General features: G+C 27.9%; 1 protein-coding gene across 3 annotated transcripts; it reads right to left on the reverse strand.

Moving 5' to 3' along the window:
* Window positions 1–2,002: 2,002 nt before the first annotated feature.
* S6kII (Ribosomal protein S6 kinase II) lies at window positions 2,003–10,929 on the reverse strand. 3 transcript variants are annotated; one of them, XM_075819870.1, is made up of 9 exons: window positions 10,125–10,929; window positions 5,677–5,797; window positions 4,967–5,618; window positions 4,376–4,892; window positions 4,000–4,301; window positions 3,591–3,925; window positions 3,029–3,516; window positions 2,834–2,951; window positions 2,003–2,754 (listed from the first exon to the last, which is right to left on the reverse strand). In XM_075819870.1, the coding sequence occupies exons 2-9, from the start codon at window positions 5,722–5,724 to the stop codon at window positions 2,485–2,487; spliced, it is 2,730 nt and encodes a 909-aa protein (XP_075675985.1). In that variant the 5' UTR covers window positions 5,725–5,797; window positions 10,125–10,929; the 3' UTR covers window positions 2,003–2,484. The 3 variants fall into 3 exon arrangements, with proteins under 3 accessions (XP_075675985.1, XP_075675986.1, XP_075675984.1); XM_075819871.1 differs by lacking the exon at window positions 10,125–10,929 and adding an exon at window positions 9,073–9,177; XM_075819869.1 differs by lacking the exon at window positions 10,125–10,929 and adding an exon at window positions 7,713–8,314.
* Window positions 10,930–11,066: the final 137 nt, after the last annotated feature.

Genomic DNA, 11,066 nt, shown 5'->3' on the forward strand with positions numbered 1-11,066 from the left:
CAATTTGAAAATCACGATGTCTTTTACGACGACGTCGTTGATAATCAGGATCCATTAATTTTGATAATGATGATGATGATGATGATGAAGAAGACGACGAAGAAGAAGATGACGAAGATGATCGAGATAATGGTATCAAAAATGGTTTGGATTTAGATTCGAAATATGATTTCGAAGTTGATGGTTTTGGATCATCATTGGATAATGATGACGGCCCTGGTTTCGATAGATTTTTATCATCACCATCTTTTTTGTCATCATTTCGATCATTTCGAGGTTCCATGATGATTATGGTTGGAAATTTTTATTTTTTTGCTGTTTAAAAATCCAAATCAAAAATAAACCAACGTTGTTGTTTTTTTCTTCTTCTTTTTGCTGCTTCGAAATGTTCTCGAATTTCGAATTTTATTCATTTTTACTTATTAACACTCTTTCTCACACACTAACACACATACACTGGCTCAATATCTCACCCTCTTTTGATTTATACAAACATACGACATACCGTTACATCAATAATGATTTCGAGTTTTGTTTGTTTCAACAATGAATGAATGGATGTTTTACTGTAACGGTATTCAGTCAGTTAATCAATCAAATAAGCAAGCCACAATTACCGTAATTATTCGGTTTTTCAATTAAATCAAATCAAATGGTTATTAAATGGAATTTATTTTTGGCAAAAAAAAATGGATACATTTTTTTGGCAAGTGAAAATAATCAAAAATGAATACGCATGCGTTTTGTTTTCTTGAACAACTGAAATTTGAATACGAAGAAAATTTTCTTGACCTTCCCATTCGGGTGTGGTGTGATTGATAAGGCGGGCTTGACCATCATTGATAATATGACTGACCAGATAAGATTTTCTTTTTTCTTCTTTGTTTTATAGAAAATGAAGATTTTTAATAATAAAGATTTTTCAATTCGGAATTATTACGATAAACCAATTGTATCAATCGGCTGCAGAAAAAGTATCAATAAAAAAGTAGCAAAGAAAAAAATGTAGCAAAATTTAATTCAAAAAAAAAAAAAAAAAAATACACACATACCATGATTCATCAAAAACATCGATAAAAATCATACGAAAAAATTCCATAAAATCCAAATATAAATTATCATATGAATAGAATGAATTTTCATATAAACGTTTATATTCAGCAAATAATCTTATTAATTTTAATAATTCATTTTGATTGATTAATTTTTGTAATGTAAATGTTAAATTATTACATTTTTTAATATTATCAATTGATTTATAATGATTTAAACGAAATTCTTCATAAATATTATCCAACATTCGTGAACGTATGTAACGAATTTGTTGTAATAATTCTATGGAATCAATTTTTCGTGGTGAATATATTGAATCAATACGTATGATTGTTTCATCATCAAATTTGGATAAATCAAATAATTTATCTGAATTATCATCTAGTTTTTGTATTAAACGTTTAAATTGTTCATTTGAATAACGATCAATAAAACGATCTAAACGTTGATTATCATAATAATGTATCAATAAATATGATTCATCGATTCTATCATTATAGTAATCATAATTATTATTAGCAGCATTAACATTATGTATTTTTCGACGAAAACGTAATAATCGAAAAATTCGACGAAAAATTTTCAATTTTTTCATTTTTTTTAATTTTCTTCACCAAACACACAAACACCATATAAACATTTAAAGAAAAAATTGAAATGATTTCAAATCTGTATGGGATGTTTTGCCATTACATTCACCCAAAAGAAAAACACCAAAGCATCAAGCAGAAGATTAGATCTCTCTATGTGTGTAAGAGGAAATTTGAATCCAATGTCCAACCCTTTTTCGTTGTTGTTGTTGTTGTGGAACATTCAAATGGAAAGATGTAGCGTTTTAGACTATAGTCGCACGCGCATATATCATATCGATCGAAAGTAAAAAAAAACCAGGTAAATTTACCTTTGATGATCATAAAATTTTTCGTTTTTTTTAACTTGAAAAAATTTTATTGAAAAAATAATCAATTTTTCTTTTCTTTTGTGCAAATATTTACAAACTTTTGAATCTTTTTCATTTTCATTGGACAACAAATTAGAGATTCGTTTGTGGTTGGTGTGTGCGTCGAATCGAAAAAAAACAACAGAGAAATTATGCAAATTGGGAAAATTCAGGTTGAGAAGAAAAATAATCAATAAAAAACATAATCAAAGGTTAATAGAAAGACTTTATGGTTGACAGAAAAAAAATGAAGAAAGATGGATTGAAGAAAGAGTTTAAAGGTTATCAATTTGGCCATTGATGAATGGATGTTTTAGGGATGAGATCGAAAGAAAAGAAAACGCCATATGAAAAAAATACCGATTTTTGTTTTGATTTGATTTGATTTGATTTTTGCTTCGTTTTGTCGATCAAATCAAATCAATTGAATGAAATATCACCAGGAATTGTTGCTGTTGTGGTTGTTGAGTATATGGAATATTTGTGTTTATCTATTGACCATTTTCTAATGATTTAATTGTATTACGTAATGCACGACGTTTTGCTAATTCAGATGTTTTAACTGGATTTAATGAAAATGGTATTGGTTTTTGTATAGCATCAAATACCAAATTCATATTTGCTTTAACAATAGATAAATCATCATGTAATAATTGTGTTTGTGGTAATTCATTACGTTTTTTTATCCAATCATGATTTAAAATTTCTTGTGCTTTTAATCGACGTGTTGGATCCATATCTAACATGTTTGTAACAAGATCCTGTTTTTTTTTTTTTTTTTTGAAAAAATGAAAATGAAATTTCGCTACATTTTTGAAAAATTTTTATTGAAAGAATTACCTTAGCTAATTTGGATATATTTTTCCAATTTCCTGATTCGATATCAATTTTACCAGTACCGATACGTTGTAAAACATTTTCTGGTGTATCATTTGGATTATTTGTGAATGGTGTTTTACTGAAATTAACGTGAGGGGGGGGGAGAAAATTATTAGAAAAAAAAATCTCAAAATTAAGAAAATAAAACTTAATTACCCGGCTAACATTGTATATAATAAAACACCTAATGACCAAATATCACATGCTTCATCATAACCTTGACGTCGTAATACTTCAGGTGCAACAAAATTAGCCGTATAACATGGTGTCATTAATAAACCATTTTCAGCACGCATTTGTTTTGCAAAACCAAAATCACATATTCGAATGGATGATGGTCGACAAGATTTATCGGCAAACAAAATATTCGATGGTTTCAGATCACGATGTACAACACCATGTTCATGTAGATAATTAATTGCCTGTGTTATTATTTCGAAAATTTCACTTGATTCAATTTCATTAATAAATTTTTTTGCTAATATTTTTTCCAATAATTCACCACCTTCCATTAGATCCATAAATATATAAACATTATCTTGATCTTCAATTGCATCATAAAATGTAACAATATTTGGATGATGACTATAACGCATTAATATTGATACTTCTTCACGACAATCACGTTTTTTCTTATTAACAATCTTTTTAAAATTAAAAGGATTAAAAGGTTAATTAATTAATTACCTAATTGAAACAAAAGAAAGATAATATTTACCTTGACTGCATATTGTTTATCACTTTCAATATGAACACAACGTTGACAATTTGCATATGTACCATGTCCTAATTCTTCAAAAAATTGAAAATCATTTAATGATCTTATCCAACCGGTTGTATTGATTCCAGTATTAATTGTATCTGTTGTTGATGTTGTTGTCGATGATGATGTTGTTGTTGTTGTCGAGGTTGTTGTTGTTGTTGTTGTTGATGTAGATGTTTCCGAAATATCTTTTGAATTTAATGACATTTCCTGTATTAATTGTGGTGCAACAAAACTAAATCCACGAAATAAATCACGTGAACTAACACTTGGTGGTAGGCCAGGTGAATCTAACGATTTTTGAATCAAAAAAAATTAATTATGGCAACAAAAAAAAAAGGATACTTTTATTGAAAAATCATACCTTCAGGTGGTCGATTTGTACCCGAATCAATACTAAAATAATGATTATTTGATAATGGCATTAATGATGGTATAAATGGTGGTGTTATTTCTTTATTATATAATTTAATAAAATCAATTGTAGCAAAAAATGGATGTAATTGTATGGCACATGTTTGATTATCATTTGGACCATTACCACCACCACCACCACCAACAACAACATTACTATAACCTAAACGATTGATTGGATTTCGTTTGAATAATGCACGTAATAAACTTTGTGCTTCCGTACTAAGATATTGTGGCATTGATAATTTTGCTCTATAGAGAGAGAGAAGATGAAGAGAAAAAATCAATTAGAAAAATACAACTAAGAAAAAAAAATGGATACAAACTTCATAATTTGTTGCATTGTTTCTTTTCTTGATGGACCTTGAAATGGTAAAACACCGGTTAACATTTCAAACATTAAAACACCAAATGACCACCAATCAACAGCATGTGTATGTCCTTTACGTGATATAATTTCCGGTGCCATATATTCAACAGTACCACAAAATGAAAAACATTTTTCATTGTTTAATGATTCTTTACTTAGGCCAAAATCCGTTAGATTAATATGACCAGCCGAATCTAATAGAATATTTTCTGGTTTTAAATCACGATAAATAATACCCAATGAATGTAAATGATTTAATGCTAATGCTAATTCAGCTAAATAAAATTTTACATCTTCTTCGGTAAACATTACTTCATTATTTAATCTTGTAAACAGATCACCACCACGTAAATAATCTAAAACTAGATATAATTTTCCTTCAGTTTGAAATGCATAATTTAATCGTACAATAAATGGATGACGAACATCGGCCAATATATCACGTTCAGTTTTTGATCGTAATTTATCTCGAACTGTGAGAACGGGAAGAAAAGAAAAAAATTTGTAAAAATGTAGCAAAACAAAAAGTAGCAAAAAATTCACAAACCTTTTAATGTAGCTTTTTTCAAAACTTTCATTGCATATAATGTACCAGCATCAGGTCCTTCAATTTTTCTAACTAAAAATACTTTACCAAATGAACCTTCACCAAGTATACGTATAAGAAAAAATTGTGATGGATTTGCTGTTGTTGAACCATCTTTTGTTATATTTGTTAATTCAAATTCTCTTTCACCGGTTTCAATATCCATTGTAACAATATTATTGCTATCATTATTGTTCGTAACAGAATTTGTTGATGATGTTTTCATTGATGATTCTGATTTGATACATTTTATTTGACGATAATCATCATCATCATCATCAATTCTTGTTGTTGTTGTTGTCGATGTTGTCGATGATGATAATAATGATGGTGATGATAATGTTAATAATTTTTTTGTATCATTTATATTTGTAATCATCATTATATCTGAATTTTGTTGTCGCTGTTGTTGTTGTTGATTATTATCATTTGTTTCTTTATTATTCATCATTGATTGAGCATTTTGTTGTTGTTGTTGTTGTTTGGATTGTTGTTGTTGTTGTTGTTGATCATCATTAACAACAACAACAACATTATTATGATTATCTAATAATTGATCATTGATTATTGTTGATGGTGGATCTTCTGGACTTGGTGTATTTGATGATGCAATCTATTTACAGAACAAAAAAATTTCAAAAATTCAAAAAACAAACAAAAAACCTACAAACCTCTTTTTGTTTGACATTCCATGGTACGACCAGATTTGCTAACGGCATTTTTTTTGTCCGTTGTTGTTTACTTGTTCTTTGTAAACCAAAATTGAACCCAAAAACAACCGGAAAAAATTCTCTATGTGGAAATGAACGAAACAAAAAACAAACAATGAAATGAAATGGAATGGATAAAAATAGAAACCAAAATGAAAAAGAAATTATCAAAGATTTAATCGGGAAAATCCCTCCAAATTAAGAAAAAAAATAATTAGTAATCGAAAAAAAACATAGCAGTGGATTAACTGATTTAGAAAATTTTTCACTTTCTTTATTTCATTTCCAATTACAAAAAAAAAAAATAGATTAGAATCCGGAGAAATTTTCCAAATTCAAATCGAATCAATCATTCGATAATAATAATAATAATATGATTACGATAATAATGATGATGATTACTAAGAAATTTGACATCATTTTTGTTGGAAATATAATCATCATAATATTTGCAAACGAACGAATGACGTAAATGAATGGAATTTTTCATTTTTTTGTGGTGGTGACATTTTCCCGTTTTTTCGGTTATTATTATTTTTGTTTTTTCCCTCTAATCAACATGTTTGATTATTTGATTTGTTTGTTTTTTGTTTTGTTGTTGTTTCTTGCTGTTTGTTCGAATGTTGATTGGATTTTTTTTTTTTTTTTTTTTTGTTTCTTCTTCGCCCAACATTTTTTTCTTCCAGAAAATTATTCCAGAATTTTTTTTTTTTTTTTTTTTGGCTTTTGGCTAACCAAGAAAATAAATTGACTAACTTCATTCACGAACCAACACCCAAAGAACAACCAAAAAAAAACTAATTGAATAATATTGATGATGATGATGATGGAAATAATGATCGGGGGGAAAAAACATTAATCATTCAACAAACTACCACTACCACCACCACAATCACTACAGAATATTCTTATTAAGAATATTCTTTTTTTTTCATTTTTTTTTTGTTTTTTCTTTGGTTCATTGAGTTTAATCGGATAATTTTTTTTTTATATCAAAAAAAAAAAAAATTACCGAATTATCGCAGAATTACCGCTACCACTACTAAGGCTTAATTCTTTGATTATTTATAGCCAGGAAAAAAAACTATAAATATCACAACAACAACAAGAAAATCAAGATAAATCAAAATTTCATCGATTCATCAATGATGTTTTCGGTTTCAAAAAGAAAAAAAGATTCTCAATCAGAAAAGTAAAAGAAAGAAAAATCATTCCACGTATACCCGAGAATTCTGTGCTTTTTGTCACATATATGTTGAAAATGAATTCTCTCTTTCTCTCTCTCTCTCTCTATGTGTATTTGAGAGAGAGAGTGCATCAATTTTCAATTCAAACATTAATCCTCTTTTGATAAACAACAACAACGAAAAAGTTTGTGATTCTACATGTCCAAACATTTTTTTTTTTCAAAATTAATGAAAACAACTGACAAAACAATGTAACATGAACATCTCGTTGTTGTTGCTGTTTTTCAATTAATGTCTTCTCTCTCTCTCTCTTTGTCTATATTGCCATTATGATGATGGTGAATTCTGTGAATGTTTAAACAAAATGCAAAAACATGCATCAAACATACAGTGACTGAGTGTATAACCAGAGAATCGATCCAGAAACAGAAACAGAACAAAAAAAAAGAAAATTTTATGCTTGTAATATGATCTGGTTATTAACATATAACAGAAACATTTATTGACATTTTGCAAAATGTTTTTTTTTATTTATTTATTGATTATCTTGATGATGATGATGATGAATATCTAATCAAATTTATTTTGATACATTTTTTTTTATTTGTAGCAATAAATGTATCGATTTTTTTATGTTTTTTTTTTTTGTTTTGTTTTTGGATCGATAATCAATAATCGATGATGATGTCATGGTTATTGTGAAACAAATGAAAAAAATTGTCTATTCTTTTATGATTGATTGTTTTGTTTGTTTGGTCTATTTTTACAGTGGTGGTTTTGGGTTTGGAAAAAAAACAAAGAAATATTTACCCGTAATTATTCGTTGAAACGGAAGAATGAAGAAAAGAAAGAAAGGAAAACTGCAAATTTTTTTTTCACAAACAATTCAAACCGAACCGAACCAAAACAAACAAACAAAAACCTAAAGGCAGAACACAACTCGAGAAAATCGAAAGAATGAACAAAACGAAACGAAAGAATGAAAGAAACGAATGAAATGATGATGAACAATATTTAAACCAGAAATTCAAATCAAACCAAGTCAATGATCTTGTTGTGAATTGAACTAGAAGAAAAGAAAAGAAGAGAAGAAAAGAAATTGATTTTATTGAATGAAATAATTTCGTTGTTGTTGTTGTTGTGGAATACGCATTCTTGTAAACACCAAGAATGAATTTTTTGGGATGCAGATTGAATAAACAAAATGGAAATATGGAAATATTTTTTGAAGAAATTTTGTTCTTTGAAAAAATTGAAAAAAAATCTGCTTGAAAGTTTTACATTTTGCTGCGGTGAAAAAAATAATGATGATTATTGAAGTGAAGTGAAGCAAATGAAGTGAATTAGGTGAATGAAACCAAACTCAAGAAGAAGAAGACGAAAAAACTCAAACGAAAAAAAAACTTTTACTATTTCTTGATTCAGAAAAATAAAAAATGGCTAGCGAAAGTTGTTGCAGAAAAAGGTTTTCTGGTTTATTCTGGCCATCGAATATATAGATAGAAAGAGAGAGAATACAGAACCAGTAGGAATTTTTGGAACCTAAAAAGAATCCATGACGCAGGCGCCATTCTTCTATGGTTGTTATTCAAATAACAAATATATTCATTCGCTGTCAACGTCATCAATATCATCGTCATCATCATCATCATCATTTCCGAATTTATTACCGATAAATAAAATCTATTACAAGATTACAAATGTTGTACAACGGAAAAAAAATGAAAATGAAGAAAAAATCTCATTCAAAATGATGGCTATATATAGCCATTATTTTGAATGAGATTTTTACATTGAAATAGCCATTATTTCAATGTAAAAGTAAATCATTTTATCATCATTATCATCGTAGTTAGGAAATTTTTGATTATTGAAAATTTTTTCGGCTGCGTCTGCGAACTTTAACTAAAACAACAAAATAGCCATCATTCATTATCATTATTATATGTGAATATTCTTCTTTTTCGGGGGGGGGAAAGAAACATGAAAAAATGCCAAATGAACATGGACATGAACAGAAAAAAAACAAATAAAACAAGCAAACATCATAGACAAACACACATACAAATAAATCATATCAATGTTTCTAGGTGAACAAAAATGATAATTATGAAATAATAATGACAAAGGTAGGTAGATGATGATGATGATGATGATGAATTTTTTTTACCTAAAATTTTTGAAGATTTAATTCCATAAATGATGATGTTTGATGATGATGTGTTTCATCAATAAACAAACGGTCATGCAGAAAAGTTTTTTTTTAATTTTTTTTAAAATTCTTTTTCGTTTGGAAAAACAACAACAAAGAAAGAAAAAAACTTTAATTAAATTAAAATTGAAATTGATTGTTGTTGTTGTTGATTGTTGTTGTCGTTTTGTTTACTTTGTATCAAAAACAACAACAACAACAACAACAACAAACAGAAAAACAATGAATAAATCAAATGACAATGGCAAAAAAAAACTTGTTCTTTGTTTTTTTTTGTTTTTTCAATTCCGGCAGCTTGAATTTGTCAAGTCATTTTGTATGCATGATCTTCACGGGTAATCAATTTTTCTTTCTGAAATTTCTGAATTTTTTTCTTTTTTTTTGGTAAATGTCAAGTTGAACTGAGAAACGAAAAAAATGAAAAATGAAAAAATGAAAATCGGTTTTTCCGGCCAAAAAAAAAGAAAAAGAAATCATCATTTCTCTTGATTCAATTTACTTTTGATGTTATTCAAATTGGAAAAAAGTAAAAGAAAACTTTAATGTAAAAAAAAGTAAAATCAAAAAGTAAAATTTTTGTAACTCTCTTTCTTTCTTTATCTGACTAATAATATGGATAATGACGTCAGTCAGTCAGTCATTCGGCTATTCGTTTTGTTTGACAAAAAGACTGGAAGCCAATGAAAACATGAATACGGATACTTTTTTTTTGGGTGGGGGGAAGAGAATATTAGGATACTTTTTCTTTTTTTTTTTTTGGAGGGAGAAAGAATATTTGGATACTTGAAAACAAAAGTCAAGTTCATCTTAAGATGATGATGAACGCATTCTCAATTCGAATAAGAAAAAAAAAGATAAGTAAGCAGAAAGAATTTTGTTTCTTCTTTTGTTTTTGTCAATCAAATAAAAAAAAAATCCAAAATAAATTTTTAATCATTAGCATTGCACTGATGCTGCAGTACAAATGAAAATGACATTTCAAACAAATTGAAAAAAACAAACAAACTCACCTAATTTGATTTGAATTAATAATGAAAATTTTTTTTGTTTGTTTTCGTTTTGTTTTTGGTTTTTGAAACGAAAAAAAAAAAAATTTGATTCAAAACATGACAAATAACATGAACAATGTTGTTGCTGTTCTACAGTGAGGTTAGGTTAGGTTATATTGGCTGATTGATTTTTTTTTTTTTGTGAACAAAACACAGTGAGGTTAGGTTAGGTTGACTAATTTTTTTTTTTTTTTTAAATTTTTTTCAATGTGGTTATGTTTGTCAAATCAAATCATTTTTTTCAAAATCATGTTAACATCACTATATACACATGACATAAACACCAAAAAAACACCAAATATCCAAAAACAAACAACCAAACCAAACCAAACCAAACTATACAGAGATTTTTTTTTTTTTTTTTTTTTGATTCTTTCACGGGCAATTCAGCTCACTTTGCTCAACATTCATTCATTCATTCATTTTTTCCACCAAAATGGTCTTTTGGTATTTATTTGTTGTAAAACTAAAGTAGTGGTGGTGGTGGTGGTGGTGGCGATGATGGTGGTGGTAGTTGGCGGTGTGTGTATGGAACAACAACAACAACAACAATCTGTATACATATCAAGCGCAGCTTTTTCAATTTTCGCTCATCATAACAGAACAGAATTGTCAGAATGAAATGATTTTTTGTTTCCCCCACCTTTTCCCCCACTCCTGTGATTGATGTCTGTTGATGAGAATCTTTTTCTTCTGAATTTGTTGATGATGATGGTGGTGATTCTTATTCTGGCCAAAATGAACAAATTTTCTTTGAATAATTTAAAAAAAAAAATAAGATTCTTTCGGAATTCTTTAATTTTTTTGGTATCCAAAAGAATCAGCGCCATCATTCGTTCGTAAGCTAAACTATAGTTTTGATTTAACTATTTTGACTTTTCAAGTAACATAAATGTTATTTTT

Source organism: Dermatophagoides pteronyssinus, unplaced genomic scaffold (genome assembly GCF_027571235.1).
Source record: "Dermatophagoides pteronyssinus isolate colony J.1.1.1.1 unplaced genomic scaffold, Derpt_VIB-CSIC_2022.12 sq0005, whole genome shotgun sequence".
Classification (NCBI taxonomy): Eukaryota; Metazoa; Arthropoda; class Arachnida; order Sarcoptiformes; family Pyroglyphidae; genus Dermatophagoides; species Dermatophagoides pteronyssinus.